This window comes from Caretta caretta, chromosome 8 (assembly GCF_965140235.1).
Source record: "Caretta caretta isolate rCarCar2 chromosome 8, rCarCar1.hap1, whole genome shotgun sequence".
Taxonomy (NCBI): Eukaryota; Metazoa; Chordata; order Testudines; family Cheloniidae; genus Caretta; species Caretta caretta.
This window is the reverse complement of record NC_134213.1, coordinates 47,645,404-47,665,562: the sequence shown is the minus strand read 5'-3', so window position 1 is coordinate 47,665,562 and position 20,159 is coordinate 47,645,404. Positions and strand designations below refer to the sequence as shown.

At 45.7% G+C, this 20,159-nt stretch overlaps 1 protein-coding gene across 1 annotated transcript; it reads left to right on the top strand.

Annotated features, from left to right (window-relative positions):
- Positions 1 to 11,968: 11,968 nt before the first annotated feature.
- LOC125640749 (14 kDa phosphohistidine phosphatase-like) lies at positions 11,969 to 15,050 on the top strand. Its single transcript, XM_048859616.2, has 3 exons — positions 11,969 to 12,189; positions 12,838 to 12,962; positions 14,828 to 15,050. Exons 1-3 carry the CDS (start codon positions 12,048 to 12,050, stop codon positions 14,918 to 14,920), a joined length of 360 nt encoding a protein of 119 aa, XP_048715573.1. The 5' UTR covers positions 11,969 to 12,047; the 3' UTR covers positions 14,921 to 15,050.
- Positions 15,051 to 20,159: the final 5,109 nt, after the last annotated feature.

Below are 20,159 nucleotides of genomic sequence, written 5' to 3'. Positions count from 1 at the left end.
ATAGTATTTTTTTCCTCAGAATGTTTATCTTCATTTGATGAGCCAAAATATGTTGTTAACTCTTGAAAATAGATTGACAACATTGTTCTTATTTAAATGCTCGTTATTTGGTTTTATTACTGAATGCTACAAAGACGTGAGGAAATGAACACTTGAGAAAAAGAAACTGTGTTTAGGTTTCATTTATTGGGCTGTTCATTGCAGTTAGGTTTCAAAGACACCACACCTCTACATAATTATGTGTCCTTTGACTGATAAGTCAAGCAGTGGGAATATCTCTGAGAGAGAAGTGGGGAGTTCCTATCAGATATTTTGAGAGGGGCAAACTGTCCACTATGATAACCAGAAAAAGAAACTGTGGCATGTGTAGTTTTGGGAAAAGATCTGGAAAGAATTTACAAAATGGTAAAAATGTAAACAAGTTTGCCTTTATAATGCTCATTTTCTGATGAAAATAAAACTAATTTTGGCAAGTGATTACAAACAAGAAATGATGTGAAAAGAGCATTCTGGCTTGAATCTACAGCCACACTATGTGGGTACAGCTCCGCACCATTGAAAACAATGGGCTCCTACATCTCCAGGCTATGGATCAGCCTCCTAGCTTCTGTGATCCGCTCTGTGATTGGACTTATTGTTGAGCCTGCCAACCCAGAAACTGCTGTCAACTGGTGCCAACTGCTAGTGGTTTTTATGATGTAAATATTTTGCCTGTCAGAACTGCCCTGAGAGCCACCAATTCACTACTCACTGCACTAGAAATTTTGACTCAGTTTTAAGGAAAACGTCAAAAATCTGTCCAGCACATGGACTTGATTTTCATACACACAATAAAATTGTTTTTATTATAAAACAGGCCTTATTAAAGGAAGTGTCTAATTGTTTAATGAAAGCTCTGACTGTCAGTATCATTACCCAAATGTAACAAGAGAATAAGTCAATAATTTTTAATATTAAAAATACACAGCAAGGAGTGTAGTATAATGGATAAGGTTATTGTGACAGGGTGTCTGTCCCCTTTGAAAGTAGTAGGGACAGTGGGTCAGTCAACCTTTGTTCTATGGCATGACCCCTAAGATTCCTGGACTTCTGGAATGGATCAAGACCTAGGGAAGAGCAGAGCCAGGTATAGGGAGAAAACAGTCAGTGTTTGGAGGAAACACAGGTATGGCATTCTGTGGTGCAATCCAGATCAGTGAGGAGCTGTGTCACCACTTGCCCTGCAACCTTGAGTGCCTCACAAAGTTTTGCAGCTGTAGCTCCCAAGCTGAGCTCCTCACAAACAGCCAAACAGTAGGCAAGTCACACCCTGAGTGTCTCTTGAAAGCCACAGCTCTGATCCAGCAACACTGACCCCAGCAGCCTGTCAGCAAACACCAGCCACACTCTGGCTTCCAGCAGCCTGGGTTACTATTTGCAGGGTGACCCCCAACAGACTCCAAATCTCAGATTTCCCCCCAAAAAACATGTGTTCTGCACTGTCCAGTTCTCTCCTGGACAGTTAAGATATAATAGGTGTTTTGCCCCTCTAATGGGATCAACATACCAAAGTCTGCTACCTTAAATGGAGTTACCCAAACAATTCACAACACTGGATCAGTTTTGATTAAAAAATGAAACAAGTCTATTTAACTACAAAGAGAGAGATTTTAAATGAGTACAAGTAATGAGGCATTAAAAGCAAATATGGTTATAAGAAAAATAAAGATAAAACACTTTCTAAACTTCACAAACTAGACTTGGTTCAAGTTGAAATCCCTTACCACAGTTTCAGCACACTGCTGACCAAACTCTGGAAGGCCAGGACTTTGCTTCCAAAGTCCATAGCTGTCATATGCGTTATGTGAGTCGACATCATCATCAGACTCCTCACTGTCAGTTTGTAGCTTAAGGTGTAACTCGACTGCCAAACGTGATGTGCTTCCGAGACTCATCAGCATATTCCTCAGCACTTCGGGCTCCATTCCCGCAGACCGAAAGGGAAGACAGAGTGTGCAGTACAAAAAATGTTGAAAGATGGTGCCAAATGTGGATGGAAGCACAGGGATTGCTCAGATGCGAAGAGATTCATCACGGGGCGTTGGGACAGGACCCAGAATGCCCCGCACCCTCTCTCCCCCGCACCCTTCCCACAAGCCACAGCGCCAGAATGGGAAGAGGTGCTCTGTGGGATAGCTGCCCATAATGCTCCGCTCCCACTGCCGCTGCAAGTGCCGCAAATGTGGCCACGCCAGTGCGCTTGCATCTGACACTGTAAAAACACTGCAGCACTTTCCATACTGCGTTCTCCAAGGGCTGGTTTAACTCACAGCGCTGTATATCTGAAAGTATAGCCATGCACTTAGTGTAGATTTTAACGATGGAGTGAAATGCAGAAATAAAACTATATGACTTTACATTCATATTGGTCCTCAGAGCCTATTGACTTCCATTCACTTCAATGGCCTTTTCATCAGGCCCTTTGTGTTTGAAATGCTAAACCTATACATAGTGAGGGACAGAATTTAAAAAAAGCTGGCAATCATCCACAGCTTTATGCGCTCAGTGCCTTTAATCAGTGAGGATTCAATTTTTCCATCTTATTGACTAAGGGACTGCTTCAGCTGTTATCTAGTATGAGCCATTAACATTTCCTTTCCTTTGTAGAAAAAGTGCATTTAGATGATATTGTGAAGTAGGCAACAGTTGCTCGGGCATAGCAAATGAAGAATTTCTGGTCTCTTAAGGAAATGCGGTTTAACTCCCTGGCACTGTCAGTGATGAGTAAGCCTATCCCTTCTATAAAGAGGGTACAGCTAGGAAAGTCCCTCCACAAAGTCCTACTTATCTGTGTTGGGCCAGATACATCTAAGCCCCTGCTCTATCCACTTTGTGTGGTGCAAAGGAGACATAAACTGACCACAGATGGCCAGCTGAGAATTCCCCCAGCAAAGGGGAATTCTCCATTGGCATAAAACCAGAAGAGCTGGCGCCCATGCCAGCTGACCCCACCACATGCTGGTATAGGGGGCCATGTAGGCGTAGGGAGGAGTGGGGACAAAACAGAGCTCCATGACGCTAATCCTTAGCTCACAATACAAGAGAGCTGCCTAAAGACTGCTCTAATGTTCATCAGGGCCAGGGTTAGGGATGACCTCTCCCTTGTCAAGCATGTGTTGATGCAAGGAACCTGGCCCCTCATTTAAAACGTCCTTTATCTGTTATAACATGCACATTACGGCTGTATGTTTTTATGGATTCTTATAGCTGTAACCCCTTGGCCTTCCTCCCCACCCCAACCACACAGGTTTGTTCCCCTTTCATTGTGTCACATCCAAGGCCAGAAGGGACCATTGTGATCATCTAGTCTGACACAGACCAGAGACCTTCCCTGAAATAATTCCTAGAGCAGATCTTTTAGAAAAACAGCCAATCTTGATTTAAAAATTGTTAGTGATGGAGAATCCACCGCAACCCTTGGTAAATTGTTCCAATGGTTCATTACTCTCACCATTAAAAATATATGCATTATTTTCAGTCTGAATTTGTCTAGCTTTAACTACCAGCTATTGGATTTTGCCTTTCTCTGCTAGACTGAAAAGCCCATTATTAAATATTTGTACCCCATGCGGGTACTTATAAACTATAATTAAGCCCTTTTATTTTCAGGTTAGACCAATTTTTACCAAAAAAAATCCCAGGTTTTACAAAAAATACTTGGTTTTTTTCCAATTTTCAATCTACTTTTGTATCATTTAAATATATAAAAATAACTTGTTTTGTTAGGAAAATACAATACATTGCATGAGATATATGTATTACGATAACACATTAGTCTGTGTGTACATGCAAAGCTGCCAGTTGAAGTAATGTATTAGTTTAGAACAGGGGAGGGCAAACTATGGCCCACGGGCTGGATCCGGCTCATTGGGGCTTTCAATCCGGCCTGCAGGATTGCCAGACTTGTGGCGCCGCGGGGCTAAGGGAGGCTCCCTGCCTGCCCTGGCCCCGCGCTGCTCCTGGAAGTAGCCGGCACCAAATCCCTGCAGCCCCTGGGGGAGGGAGGGTCTAGAGGGCTCCGTGCGCTGCCCTCGCCTGCAGGCACTGCCTCCTGCAGCATAATTGGCTGGGAACGGGGAACCGCGGCCAATGGGAGCTTCAAGGGTGGTACTCACAGGCGAGGGCAGCGCACGGCGGAGCCGCCTGCTCCACCCCTCCCCCAGGAGCCACTGCCGGACATGCTGGCCACTTCCGGGAGTGGGGGGTGGGGGGCCTTTCATTGTGTCACAGATGAAATTAGGTTCTAAGTTTTTTGCAGCAGACGCCATGGACCAAATTGTCTGCTGGTGAAGCTCTATTGATTTCAATAGAGTTATGTTAGAAGAACATTTTGCCTCATGCTTTCTTATCTGTAGTGTGACACACTTTTGCTTGTGGTCACCGTACCATTAATTAACAAACAATAACAATGAGGTAATTTCTGAGAAGGAATGAAGCTTGGTCTCCTTTTCTATTGGTGCCAAATGCACCCACAAAATGTATAATGAATTGCTGATGGAAGTCTGAGACTTACCTCTCTAATTACCTGACTTGCACTTATGATTGAATAGCCAGAAGCACAGGTACTGATTTATGCTTGCAATTCAGTTGCAGGTCCCTATGAAACTGAAATTTGGCCTTCTCCATGGGCTGAGCACATTAGAATATCGGGGTTGGAAGGGACCTCAGGAGGTCATCTAGTCCAACCCCCTGCTCAAAGCAGAACCAATTCCTGATTTTTGCCCTGATCCCTAAGTGGCCCCCTTAAGAATTGAACTCACAACCCTGGGTTTAGCAGGCCAATGCTCAAACCACTGAGCTATCCCTCCCCCCATAGATCTGAAAGTCATTGAGAAACAATGAACAGGGGACCCCAGAAAGAAAAGAACACTTTGAATGATAAAACAATGATTAATATACATGAAAATCTGCCATGACTAAAGCCCTCTTTTCCTCTTACTAGAGCACACTGGGTGTGACAATTCCATATTTCCATTCAGTGCCCTGTCTCATAGATTCTTTTCAGAGACCCCTTGTAACTCGACAGACCTTGTCTACAGTTCCTCAGAAGCAGCATGTTCAGATGTAAAACACCATTATTGGAACCGTCAGGTGTGGCTTTATCCTGTTTCTCTCAGACATCCACTGTGAAACCCAAATGAAGTTTAAAACCAAAAAACCCCTTAATACCAAACTTAAGAGGTCCACCAAAAAGTGTCTTACCAATTAACTGTATAATCCTATTATTGCAACCCTTGTCCATTCTTCTGCTTTTCTCTTCCTCTATCGGTTTATTATTCTTTTTTAATGTGCCATGCCTGAACTTAGATGTAAGCTCTTCCAGGCAAGGACTGTCTTCACTTATTTCTGTGAAGCAACTAGCTTACATTGGGGCACTCTGAACTCATAAATAAGACCCAGATTCTCAAAGGTATTTAGGTTCTTCACTTCCATTGAAATCAGTGGGCAAGTAAATAATAATCATCAATACCTTATATAACACGTTTACAATTGTATCTCTACATCAGAACTCATTCAATTAAGTTCATGATCCCTGGGTACCTAATTTTTTTTTCTTTTCCATCCTGTTTGCATGGCTACACATTGAGCATTTTAAACAGTTCTTTAATTCTTGTATGTAGTTAATATATTTGGTTCAAAAGGCTCTCCTGTTCCCTATGTTGTTGAAAACAGATATTTTATTATGCTGATTATGTCTACAGCAGAAAACCACAAAACTGTATTGTCTTTGAACATGGTTGTGAGCAATTGAGTTAGATGACACAATGCTGACTACGCTTCAGCAATCAATGTAGACCAGGATACACAATGTTCAGACAAGTGCCCTACAAATGCTACGTTATAGTGGTCAGTAGTACATCATCTAACTTGATTGTTCATACGGTATTCAAATGCAGTCAAATTTGTATAGTGTAGATCAGTCCAGCTGGTTTCCTTATTTCTCTGGCTACCTTATGAAACAGTAGAAACACACAAATGTCAGAATGAGAAAGAAATATTGTGCAAAACACAGAGTCCAGGAACATCCACATTATTCCTGAGTGCAAACACATTATCTATTCCCATTCAGGACCATCGAGAATACAAAAAAAGGAGTGCATTATATTGCCTCAATAATGAAAATGATAATAATTAATTTCTTAGTACTTATACAGTATTTTGTATTCAAAACACTTTATGGACATTAATTTCAAACAACTCCAAGACATAGTTAGATATTAACAAGGCAGAGGGAATGACCCAAAATGAGCACAGAAGATATTCAAGGACCAAATACCAGAAAGCAAGATTAGTTAGATAAGGCTTGTGTGGCATCACACAAGAAAACATTGCACTTCTTAATAATCTCCTGAACATATTTTGGAATTTCCCCTTGAAAGAAAGCTCTGAGGGCTTTTTCTTTTCTGAGTAGGCATTTGATGTGAACATACAAGAGTGTTTTTTCAGTATTCGGACAGGAAATCACACGAGAACAATATAAGGAACTAATTCATTACCCGGTGAATGTTGTGGATACAACTGTTTATATCAGCTTGGTCGGATGTTTCTGAATCCTATTCTTGATTTTTGCCAGTGACTCACTGTGTGGCCGTTAACAAATCATTTGGCCTCTCTTATCAAAGATAAAATCGGGACATCTGGTCACCCTAACTCTAGCCAATGACGACTAGAGAACTAGTGAAATTGTGACATCACAAGATCCAAGTGAGTGAAAGCTGAGCACTTGAAAGGTACAAGAATTTAAAACTCTCTTTGTTTTTGTTAATGCCTATTTAACCTTAATGCAGCATTGCAAACTCTCACAATTTTATCACAAGTCTTGAAATATTTGGTGTTGCTCTTAAAGCCCCTGCACATGGAGTCAATTGATTACATGAGAATCTCAGCTTTCATTTTTTAAAAATGGTGGTTGTGGAGAAAGGCTTGAAAATGTGTATAACCTAGAGTTTCAAAAATCAGAAGGCAAAGAAATGAAACCCAGAATTTATTATTTCCAAACCAGTCTCATAGTTTCTTCAGGCCTGACTCATGAGTTTGGAATACCCGGGGTTAGCAATGGAAATGGCTAATTAACATAAGTATTTGTTAGAGAAGTATCATCCTCACTCCTTTTCTGTTTAGGAGTTCATAATAAACATTTCTGAGACCTTTCAACGTGTCAGAAAAATCGGAGACTCTGGCTATTTCGAAGGTTAAAAAAAAACAAGGAAAAAACTTTACAAAACTTAAAACTGTCGTAAACAGAGGGGAAACCCAAACCCACCCATTTAACAAACATTTTCAGGTCACCTCTGGGTTTCCCTATTAGAGCTGATCACATTTCCTTTTTAACAAAAAGTATTTTAGTTGAAAAATAAAATAAAATATTTTTAAACATTGTTTTAAGTTTGTTATAAATATTTTGATATGTTTCATTTTTCCTTTCCTTTTTCTACATTTTTTTCCGAGTCATTTTCCAAGAAAAAAAAAATTCTTCTTCAAAAATTACTAGAAAAAACGAAGATAGGAAAAAGAAAAGGAATGAAAAAAAAGAGAACATAAATATACTTTTAAAAATTGACAAAAACATTTTAAAATACCTCCAAATTGATCCATGTAAAACCCATGAAACAGAAGCAACTTCAATACGTTTATTCCATTTTTTCAGATTCAAAGTATTGTGAACTTTCACAATTTGATCGCATGTCTTGTGACATATGGTGCATTTCTTAAAGACCCACATCCTGGAATCAAGGGATCAACAGAGAATCTTAGTTTTAATGTTTTTTTAAATTTCTAGCTCTGGTGGTTACAGAGAACAGCTAGGAAAAGTGACTCCTAACTCAGAGGCAAATAATTATTATTTCAGTATTGCCAATCTCAAGACATCAAAAATCATGAATTGGACTCCCCAAAATTATGAGATTGGCCCCAAAATCATAAAGCTTTTGTTTTTTTTAAAAAAGGTTATATTGTGTTTTTTAGTCCTGCAGACACTCCCCTGGCATGGCCAGGGTTTTGGCAGCAGCGCAGGAAAACATTTTGTGATTTGTGATACGTTCACCAGCGGCCATATTGCACATTCAGCTTTCCACAGATCTTCACGAGTCATGTGAGCACTGGCAAGCCTGCCCCCATCTGGGAGACGCTCCAGCTTTGCCTTGGAACCCCCCTACCCAATTGACTGCTTTCCCCACTGCTCCTCTTCCAAGGCAACTGCAGCCAATCAGAGGGGCGGCAGAGGTGGGGAGAGCTCTGCCTGCATCCCGCAGGACCCCACATTGTTCTCACAGGAGTGGAAGGGGCACAAATGGTTGCAGCAGCTCAGGGCAGCTCTGCCACTCCTCATCTCAGCAACAGACTGGGTGAAAAGCTGCTGGAGCTGTGGGAGGGACAGAAGTGATGGGCAGCGCAACGGCAGCTAGAGTTGCCAGGTGTTCGGTTTTCAACCGGAACGTCTGGTCGAAAAGGGACCCTGTCAGCTCCTGTCAGCACCACTGACCAAGCCGTTAAAAGTTCAGTCAGTGGCGCAGCAGTGCTAAGGCAGGCTCTCTGCCTGCTATGGCTCCACGTGGCTCCCGGAAGCAGCAGCATGTCCCCTCTCTGGCTCCTACACATAGGGGCAGCCAGGGGGCTCCACACGCTGCCCCTGCCCCAAGCGCTGGCTACGCAGTTCTCATTGGCCAGGAACCACGGCCAATGGGAACTGCAGGGGCAATACCTGCAGACGGGGCAGCCCAAAGCACCCTCCTGCACCCAACACCCCGCATCCCCAGCCCCATCCCAGAGCCTGCACTCCCAGCCGGAGCCCTCACCCGCTCTTGCATCCGAACCCTCTGCCCCAGCCCAGAGCCCCCTCCCACACCCCGAACTCCTCATTTCTGGCCCCATCCCAGAGCACACACCCACAGATGGAGCCCTCATCCCCTCCCGAACCCCAACCCCCTGAGCTAGCCCAGTGAAAATGAGCGAATGAGTGAGAGGGGGGGAGTGAGTGACAGAGGGAGGGGGGATGTAGTGAGCAGCGGCGGGGCCTAGGAGAAGGGGCAGAGCAGGGGCAGACAGTGATGAGCTGCCAAAATTTTAACAACCGGTTCCCTCCTCACCCCACAAGAGGGTCGTTGCCCACCCCCGCCCCCTGGAATCGCTGCCCCATCCATCCCCCTCCCCTGTCTTCTGACTGCCCCCAGAACCAGGCAGGAGGGTCTCGTGGGCCATCGTAGTGGGTGCCCACCCCACCCCTAAGAGCCAGAGGGACCTGCCGGGGAGCAAGGTGGGGAGTCCCAGCAGTGCTTACCTGGGGCAGCTCCCAGGGAGCATCCGGCAGGTCCCTCTGGCTCCTAGGGGCAGGGTAGCATAGCTGGGGGAGAGCAGGGGAAGCGGCCGCTCCCCCCACTGATCACATCAAAAGTGGTGTCTTAGGCTGACTCCGTGGGTGCTCCGGGACTGGAACACCCACGGGGAAAATTTGGTGGATGCAGAGCACCCACCGGCAGCTCCCCGCCCCGCACCTGGCCCTGGCCTCAGCTCACCTCCTCCCCTGAATGCACCGCCCCGCTCTGCTTCTCCGCGCCTCCCACCCCCACCCCGGCTTCCCGTGAAACAGCTGTTCAGCGGGAAGCCTGGGAGGGCTGAGAAGCAGGCTGCGGCTTCACACTCAGGCCGAGGGTGGCGGAGATGAGCTGGGGCGGGGGAGCGGTTCTCTTGCGCCCCCCCACCCGCGGGGTTACCTGCTGCGGCACGGGCGGCCCTCCTTGCGCCCTCATGCCCCCCTTCCCCAGCTCACCTCCGCCTCCCTGGGTCTGAGTGCAAAGCTGCCGCTTGCTTCTCAGCCCGCCCCAGCTTCCCGCACGAACAGCTGATTTGCGGGAAGCCTGCGGGGGCAGAGAAGCAGAGCGGGGCGGCGCATTCAGGGGAGGAGGTTGAGGCGGAGCGGAGGTGAGCTAGGGCTGGGGCGGGGAGCTGCCGGTGGGTGCTCTGCACCCACCAAATTTTCCCCTTGGGTGCTCCAGAGCTGGAGCATCCATGGAGTTGGCACCTATGGCGCCACTTTTGGCCGGTTAAATTTAGAAGCCCTTTTAGAACCGGTTGTCCCTCATGGACATTTTACAACTGGTTCTAGTGAACCGGTGCGAATCGGCTCCAGCTCACCACTGGAGGCAGAGCCTCGGAAGAGGTACAGGGCAGGGGGCAGGGCAAGGGTGTTTGGTTTTGTGCAAGTAGAATGTTGCAACCCTCATGGCGGCAGGGACCAAAATCTTCTCAGTGAAGTGGGAGCGTGGGCAGCACCATCTGCCACCTGCATACGGGGTAGGGGGGAACCCTCAGCTAAAGCCCTGCAGTGGGACTGGGATCCCGTGGGTCTTGCTGCCATAACAAAGGCAGTGGATAAAATGTACTTTGTTGCAGGCAGGACTGGGTGGGCAAAAGAAAACAGACTGCGGTAATTTGTGGGACTAAATCTCTTGTCAGTTTACCAAGAGTAGCCTATTTGGAAAATTGCTAATTATTCTGTTTCAGGTTTCAGAGTGGTAGCTGTGTTAGTCTATATCAGCAAAAAGAACAAGGAGTACTTGTGGCACCTTAGAGACTAACAAATTTATCTGGGCATAAGCTTACGTTGGCTAAACCCACTTCATCAAATGCATGCAGCGGAAACTACAGTAGGAAGATATATATATACAGAAAGAAAAGGAGTACTTGTGGCACCTTAGAGACGAACCAATTTATTTGAGCATAAGCTTTCGTGAGCTTCACTCCGATGAAGTGAGCTGTAGCTCACGAAAGCTTATGCTCAAATAAATTTTTCATCTCTAAGGTGCCATAAGCACTCTTCTTTTTGCGACTACAGACTAACACGGCTGCTACTCTGAAACCATATATATATACAGAGAACATGAAAAAATGGGGGTTGCCATACCAACTCTCTTTCCTATATATGCTTAGCTCCCTTGCTCTGAATCAGGTGTAGTACACCGGCTCAAGTCAGGTCAGAGAATCACACTCACTGGTTTTGTTGTTCTGTGACATCACATATGCACAGATTGTCACTGTTGTATCAGCATGCTGTCAATGCTGTGAGCAGTTTTTCTGTTAAATGTTTTTTTTAAAAGCAGTAATAATCCTGACATCTAAATAATGGTGTTTCAAAGTTTCAAAAATGGTGCTTAAGCAGTTTAAAAATAAATCCAGTTTTTTAAAAGAACTTACTTTTTATAATCATTACAAAAAATCTGCACAATTTAAGGCAAAATTGTGGTGCAATTTGTTTGGACGCTCCATATGATATACACGTCAGCACTTTGTCATAAATAGAATTTCAGCAATGTAAAGCAAGCTTGTCTTTTTTTAAATAAAGGTTTTAATACTTAAATGTAAGCAAGGGATTTGATGTCTATTATAACGGAAGTTAAAGTATTTTTACATCGTTTAAGCAAGATTTGTTTTATTCTTTTAGCGGTAAAAATTATGTCTGAATTCTGTTTATATATATATTAACCAACTGTTTTTTAGTAGCATGTGGGATTCTGTCTCTCTTGCAGGATTTGCAGGGTTTAAGGGTTTTGCAGTGGAAGCGGGATACAAATGCAAAAAAAAGGGTAGAGCCCACACAGGGCTCTACCCTTAGCCCCTCAGGGTTGTTGGTGGCCTGACTCATGACTTTTGACCCTCGGAAGACAGCGGGGCTGGATTTTTTAAACTCTCCCAACATTAAGGCCTGGCTCATGATATTGGGGATTTGGCCCCTGAAGTTGGCCACAGCTGGGCACCTGGGCACAGCAGGTGGCTGCGGAAGGAGCCTTGGGGAGGCTTTAGCTCCCAGTCATTCAATGGGGGGAGGGAACCTGTGACAGTTATACCCCACGCTCTAACGGCTTGAGCCAGCAACCGCCGTTCTAACCCCGCCCCCAGTGGCACGAGCCAGTAACCCCGGCCTTAGCCCCGCTCTCTGCGGCCCACTGCTTCGGGCGCTCGGCGCATGCGCGGAGCAGCGGCGGCTGGCCCGCTCTCAGCCCCGAGGGGTGGCCATGGCCGGGCAGCTAGAGTCGGTGCCCGCAGTGGAGATCGATCCGGACGGCACGTTCAAATACATCCTGGTGCGGGTGCAGCGCGCGGGGGGAGCCGAGCACCGGGACGTCGTCCGGGGCACCGCGGCCGCCGAGTTCCACAGTGAGTCGGTGCTAGGAGCCAAGGCCGGGCGGGGGAGCTGGGGGCGGAGCCCGGCTGACGCCTCATGCGCCCCCCGGGCCGATCGCCCCCTCCGAACCGCTTTCTTGGGGGGGGAGCCGGCTGCCCCGCCATGGGCCGCTCCTCCCCTGCTGCTGCTGCTGCGGCACCTCCGGGGTGGCCCGGCTCCCGCGGAGCCGCTGCTGCTGTGCGGACAGCGCTCTCCCCGCTGAGCGGGGCGCTGCTCTTAACCCCCCCCCAGACACCCCCCCCATAGAGCGTCTCTGTCGGGGTTGCTCCTAGGCCTCGGCCCCGGCCCCGCTGCGGGGCTGCGCCTGCATCATCGCTCCTGTGGCTGCGCCGCGCCGGGTGAGGAGCGACTTGCGCTGGTGTCCGGCCCTGGTACGTTTCACTCAGAAACTTGCACTTCTGAGCAGCCTCTGACTTGGTGAGACGGTGGACCCGGCAGCCACTGTTCTGGGGTTTGCTAGGGGCCAGCTGTGTAAGTAACAACGGGTCTTTCCCTTCACTTACCAGCTTCCCGAAGGAAACCGGAAAAAAATACTAGGTAGCTGAAAAGAGAGGATTGAAAGTAATCCCCAAGTGAAACCTCAGTTCTGGTTAATGGATTGAACTGGCTTCATTTTGCAGATCATATATTTGAAAAAGTAAACCCTGAAATGGAAAAGTTGGGCTTTGAATGCAAGTGCCTTGGAGGAGGAAAAATTGACCATAATAGCAAAGACAAGAAAATGCGGGTATTTGGTCTTTCCACAGTAAGTGCCATGTATTAGTTTCCTTTAAAAACCAACATTTTAGGGCTCTATTTAAAAATACTAGTAATAATTCTCAGCACTCTGATGGATCACTTATAAGCATTAATTAGTTAGTCCACACAGCTCCCCTCTGAGGTGGGTAAAGATGGCCTATTTTAGATGGGGAAGCTACAGCAGAGAGGTTAGATTGATTTACTCACAGTCACACAGTAATTGGTGTCAGGGCTGTAACTGGAACTCAGCAGCTCCTGACTCACAATCCTGTACTGTAGGTATAGAGCATGCCTCTGTCTATGTATCTCTTACTTACATGGCTCAGTCTGTAAATACAGTTTGTTTATAAAATGACCAACAGAAGCAATGAATTATCCATATATGTGGAACACATCGCAGTTTCCATCCCATCTCACCACTGCAGAGAGTAAATGATAAGAAACAAGGATTTCTTGAGTTACTAATGTGGAACAGAGCAGACTAGTTCCATGTGATGTAAAGACATGTTGTCTCAATCCTGTATAGAAAGTAGCAGTTCTTCAAGGTCACTTTTCCTCCGGGTCAGTTATAGCCCCAAACCAGCTTAAACTTTTTTTTTTTTTAATTAGGGCTCTTTCTCAGATATCATATTGTGGGGGCAAAGCTCTATGGGGAGGGGAGATGGCATGCAACATTAGGGGTCTTCTAGAGCCTGCTCAATATTTGTGGCAGAATCAAACAATTCATGACCAAACTCCTAGATTAATGGTGGTGGTGTGCAGCACAGGCAGCAGCATCTCTCCCTTCTGCCACCAAGATAGTGGAAGAAGGGGCAGTTAACTATACCCCACACTTTGTTTGTCCACCATTGTCAAGTGCCCAGAACTTTAGAGGTGTACTGTGTAACTGCAAAGTTTCACTTTGTCAGACAGAAAAACGGAGATACAGAAAAGCTGAATGGCACTCTGGAATAGCAGGTTACATCTTGGCCTGTAAATCAAAGCAACTTGGCTCTTGTCCTGGTTTTTTGTTGTGTGACTTTAAAAATAGGGACATAGGTTAAATGGGGCTATTGATACTTAGCTCTTGGGTAAACTATGAGAATTAGAGGAATGCTTGAGGAGTTCTTTGAAGTGAACTCTGTGGCTGGGATTAAATAGATTGAGCTCCTTGAGACTTAAAGCAATGTCTGAGCCAGCACTGGAGCTCAGCTACTAATTTCCTACATTAGTGGGGGTGATAGGTTGGCTTAGACAATAATTTAATAGCAGTACACGTTGAGATGCAAAAAGTTCAAGCTTTCTAACCACTAAAACACAAATTGTCAACATCACATGTCAAAATATACAAAGTAAATATCCTTAAATCAAACTAAGTTTTCAGGCAGCATGTTGCTTTCTTTGCCTATTTGTACCTTTTGATTATTATCAATGAAAATATTTTTTGTGTATATGGTGAAATCCATGTTTACCAATTAAAAAGCTAATTCTTCCAAGACTACTTATGTCTGATATAGCCATGCTTGTTTATGTGGGCAGACCTTGTGTGTAGAAAATGACTTTTTGTATTAGTTGTGTAACATGTAGTTTAAATGTCAATTTACTTGTGTGGTCCTCTTGGAGCAGAGTTAAGGCTCTTGTAGTTACCTAAGTGAGAATCAATGCCTTGTTAAGGGCAACTTTAACTCTGATTTTCCTGGCTTCTAACTCGGAAACATTTTAATTCAGATATTCTTGAGAGGTAATAAACAGAACTTGGTTCACCTCAGTGGGACTTCTGTGCAGGGGGAAGCATAAGGCCATAAGTCTGGATATTTAAATTGTTAACTGGGACTTGATACTCCTGTAGCCTTATATTTTGCATCCCTTCAAAATCTTTTATCTTTTTTGCAGGGATATGGTAAAGCAGATCATGCAGTGACCGTAGAAATACTGAAAAAAGTATACCAAGACTATAAAATCACTTGGTCAGATGACAAGAAATGAAAAACTACTCTGGAATCTGAAATACAAAGCAAGTTTGCACTCTAGCTGTTGATACAGAATTGAAGTCTACGTTGTGTTCAAATAAATCACTGTTAGCTTTATCTGAATAAAAAGATTTGTGTGTTCTCCATCTTTTAGTAATTGGAATTAAATCCTACTGGGAAAACGGAGAGCAGCATAAATGCTGACAAGATTAAAAGTATAATAAGAAAGAATTTGAAAAGCAACTAGCTAAAGACACAAACAATCAGCAAACTAATTTAAATACATCGGAGGTAGGCAGCTTGTCAGTCAGCAGGGCTACTGGGCAATCCAGGTGCTCAAGGAGTACTCAAGCAGGACAAGACTGTTGCAGAGAAGCTAAATGCATTCTTTGCATCTGTCTTTATGCTAGAGCAGTGTTTCTCAAACTGGGTCCCTGAGAGTACACCAGGGGGTCCAAGGGCCATGCTGAGAAACTCCTCCCCCTCCCTCTCAGCATGCTGGGGAACAGGCTTCCTATCTGCCCTGGCTCCTCACCACTCCCGGAAGCAGCCAGCATGTGTCTGGGGGGCAGGGAGGGGCAGGCAGTCTCAGTGCACTGCCTCTGCAGTTCCTATTGGCCAGGAACTGCGGCCAAAGGGTGCTGCGGGGGTGGTGCCTGCAGGCAGGAGCAGCAGGCAGAGATCCCCTGGCTTCCCCACCCAGGAGCTGCTGTCAGATGGATAGGCTGTTCACTTTCGGGAGCTGACCCTGCTAAGCACCTCACCCCCTCACGCATCCAAACTCCACCCCCCCCCCCCGAGCCTGTACCCCACACCCTCTCCTGTGGCAAAACTGCCTCCTGGACCCCACATCCCCTCCTGCACCCAAACTCTCCCCCCAGAGCCCGTACCCTAACCCCTGCTCCAGCCTAGTGAAAGTTAGTGATGGTGGAGAAGAGTGAGCAACACATGGAGTGAGCAGGGGGCAGGGCCTTGGAGAAGGGGTGGGGCAGGGCAAGGCTGAGCGGAGGAACTGGGGGTCCCTGAAAAATGTTGAATCAAAAGGGGGGTCCTTGGGTTGCTAAAGCTTGAGAACCACTGCTCTAGAGTATTTGGGGCTAATTGTTACTCGTCAGACTTCTTTTTAGGTAACAAATCTCTACTGTCACTTCAATCTGAGGCAGTTCCTCAGAAGATTTTGGAACAAATTGATAAAACAGTAATAAGTCATCAGGCCCAGATGGTATTTACCTATGTTCCCTGTAAGCTGCATGGCCATGCAGCAGCCTATTTAGTGCTGCGCAGGCGCTCAGGGAATCCACCGCTCCTGGGGGAGGGGTGCCCTTCCCCCACACTGCCACGGCTGGGATGCCCCCCCTGCCCCAACTATGCTGCAGCCCAGACCTGCCACAGCTCGGGTGCCCCTACCCCAGCTGGGGGAGCACTTCCTGGTCCGGACCCAGCTGTGGCCGGGGCAGTGCAGCGTGAACCCGGGCAGCCCAGCCCCAGCTGCCACTGGGATAGGCCTGGCCTGGACCGGTCGTGGGCACCCCTCCCCGAACCCAGCCCTGGACCTGTTGCAGCCGGGGAGCCACTGAACCTAGTTCTGGCCAGAACTGCAGGGGCTGGCAGAGGAGCACCTATCCTGTGGCCCCAGGTCCGGAGCTGCCGCTGCAGAGAGGCGCCTCTCCCTCGCCAGCCCAGGTGCTGCTGTGGGGAGAGAGGGCTGGGGGGAGTCCTCTCTCCCCGCTGTAGCCCCGGAGCATCCTCCTGCACCCCAAACTCCTCATCCCCAGCCCCACCCCAGAGCCCGCACCTCCAGATGCAACCCTCATCCCCTGTACCCAACCCTCTGCGCCACCCCAGAGCCCGCACCCCTAGCCGGAGTATTCATACCCCTGCACCTCAACCCTCTGTCCCAGGCCTGAGACCCCTCCCACACTCTGAACCCCTTGGCCCCACCCCCACCACATTAATTTTGTTATGTGTCACACATCCCCTCCATATGGTGCACATAACAAACTTCATGCCAAATATAGGTAGGAAAAATTAGAGGGAACACTGGTATTCACCCAGGAGTTCTGAAGGAACACAACTATGAAATTGCAGAACTATTAACTGTGGTCTGTAACCTATTGCCTAAATCAGCCTCTGTACCAGATGATTGAGAGTAGCTAATATAATGCTGGTTTTTGAAAAAGGTTCTAGAGGTGATTCTGGTAATTACAGGCCTGTAAGCCTAAATTCGGTACCAGGTAAACTGGTTGAAACAAGTAAAGAACGGCATTATTAGACACAAAGATGAATATGATATGTTGGGGGAAGAGTCAACACAGTGTTTGTAATGGGAAATTATGTCTCACCTGTCTATTAGAATTCTTTGAGCGTGTCAACAAGCGTGGCAAAGGTGATCCAGTGGATATGGTGAACTTGAACTTTCAGAAAGCCTGTGACAAGATACCTCATCAAAGGCTCTTAAGCAAAGTAGGTAGTCATGGGATAAGAGGGAAGGTCTTCTCGTGGATCAGGAACTAGTTAAAAGACAGGAGACAAAGGGTAGGAATAAATGGTCGGTTTTTACAATGAAGAGGTAAATGGTAGAATCCAGCAGTGAGTTGTACTGGAACCTGTGTTGTTCAACATTTCATAGATGAAACATAAAAGGAAGTAAACAGTGAGATATTAAAATTTTCAGACAATACAAAATTACTCAAGATAGTTAAGTCCAAAGCTGACTGGTAAGAGTTACAAAGGAATCTCATAAAAATGGGTAACTGGACAACAAACTGGCAAATGCACATTAGAAAAAATAAGAGAGATCTTGGAGTTGTCATGGATAGTTCTCCAAAAACAGCTGCTTAATGTGCAGCAGCCATCAAAAAAGCTAACAATGTTAGGAACCATTAGGAAGGGGATAGATATAATGCCACTCTACAAATCCCTGTTATGCCCACACCTTGAATACTGCAGGTAGTTCTGTTTGCCCCATCTCAAAAAAAGATAATTAGAATTAGAGAAGGGCAACAAAAATGATCACGGGTATAGAACAGTCAAGATGATCAGGGATTCAACTCCATGCTCTGAGTGTCCCTAAACTTCCAAATGCCAAAATCTGGGACTGGTCTATAGCATGGATCTTTCATAATTGCCTCATTCTGTTCATTCCTGCTGAAGCTTCTGGCATTGGCCACTGTCAGAGTCAGGCTACTGGGCTAGATTGACTATTGGTCTGACAAAATACAGCCATTCTTATGTTCTTATAAATACCGAATAATTTGATTCTGCTTCAATTTAAAATAGTCCAGATTAAATTGTTGGGAATCCCCATATGCCAAGATTTCTATGGCCAAAGGAAAGCATTATAAATTAGATCTACATTTGTGAGGGAAATATGTTTAAAGCTACAGTTCACGAACCTCACTATCTAAGTCTTCTGTGTGGATAACTTCTGTGAACAGGCCTGATCTCACCTAATCTGCAAAGATAAATAGGGTCAAGCCAGGCTAGGTTTTCTTAGCTCCATCTGGAGAAATTTTGGGTTGGTTCAGGCTCAGGTAGGTGTGCGTTTTATGTCTCCTCAAGCCTGTATAGAATATTTGTCCAGTTTTTCCTGTCCTCAGGGACTCCTCGAAACACTCTTGAAATCACCTGCCTCTCCCACCTATCCCTATCTTTCCTGTTCTCTTCAGTTCTAAATCAAACATGCTACTTCCTGGATCCCCCTCCAATCTGGCGTCCAACCCCTTCACTCTACTGAAACTGCTCTTACCAAAACTTTCTAATAAACTCTACCTGGCTAAATCGCAGGGTCCATATTTGCTTATCCTTGACCTTCCTCCTGATTTTTTTTTTGATATTGTCAATTATACCCTCCTTAGAATTTTGTCTTCCCTTCACAACTCTGTCATCTTTTATTTCTCTGATCATTCCTTCAGTGTATTTTCTGGTGGGTGGTGATCCTGTAGTGTTGAATATTAGGTCCTCTTCTTTTCCCTTTGCGCTTTCTCTCAGGATAATCTATCTGGTCGCATGGCTTCAACTGCTACTTACACCAGACTTACAAATCTACCTCTTCACTTCTGACCGGTCTCCGTTCCTCCAATCCTGCTCCTCAGCCTAGCTGACATCACCTGCTTGGATATCTTTCCATCAGCTTAAATTTAGCATGGTGAAAACTGTCCTCTTGACTTTTTCCTCCAAAACTCTTTGCTCCCCTTATTCAATGTCATTGCTGACAATCACCATCCACGCTTCGAAATTGCAAGGCTTTGACTCCTCTGTCTGCTCCTGACACATCTAAGGCTGTGTCCAAATCTTTCACTTACTTGACAGCATATTGAAGATGCAACCCTTCCTTTCTGTTCCAGCTAAAAATCGTGGTCATATCTGTCCTTATCACATCTTGACTACCACAACATCCTCCTCTGGCTTTTGTAATACTTGCATTGCAACTCTCCATTCCATACAGACTGTGGCCCATAAAATTCTCTTTCTACCATTAAGCTCACTATGTTTCCTTCCTCTTCAAATTTCTATACTTACTTCCCCTCCTCCATGGCATTTAGTTTACATTTTTTGTCCTAGCCTTCAAGGCCTTACATATCTCTAGATTGGATTGCATCTGAAGTCTTGTCTTATTGCATCTTTCCCCATCCCTTCCTACAGTAGTGATGTTATCCTTAATTCCCTGTTAACTAACATATCCCATAATCTTCTCAGTATCTTTCTTCCACGCCATTCCTCTCCACATAATGCCCTACTACTACCCACACAATTTAAGGCTCCCGTCTCCTACCTCTCCTCGTGAGTACTCAGGGACAAGGGACCCAACTTATCCTTCTGTAGGCTCAGGGCTCTGTGGGTCTGCAGGGTCTTTTCCCAGTGAAAGAACCTTCACGTGGTGAATATCCTTAAACATGTACATGTACTTATTGGCAATTAGCAACAAATCAATGGAAAATACATGCCAAGCATCTAATGCTCACCACTCCCAACAAAGACAGACAGACATCTCTCGATGGCCAGTCAGGATCCGCTCTCGTCCAGGGCTCTGGGTTCTGCACAGTATGGTCATCCAGGGGTTAAAAGTCCTGGCAGCTTTGGTCTTGAATTGTATCCCAGAATTAAGTTCCAACAAGCTTATTTTCTGACCCTCATTATAGTTAAAATGAGAGTTCCTCTTATCCATACCATAATCAATAACTTTATTCAAAGCATGACTATACACTAAATCTAACCAATCATAACCCCTAATGGACTAAAACAATTTCTCTAGC

Coding starts and splice junctions, on each gene's coding strand:
- LOC125640749 (XM_048859616.2), top strand. CDS start 12,048: ATGGCCGGGCAGCTAGAGTCGGTGCCCGCAGTGGAGATCGATCCGGAC. Junction 12,190..12,837: donor CGCGGCCGCCGAGTTCCACA/GTGAGTCGGTGC, acceptor TTCATTTTGCAG/ATCATATATTTGAAAAAGTA. Junction 12,963..14,827: donor GGGTATTTGGTCTTTCCACA/GTAAGTGCCATG, acceptor TCTTTTTTGCAG/GGATATGGTAAAGCAGATCA.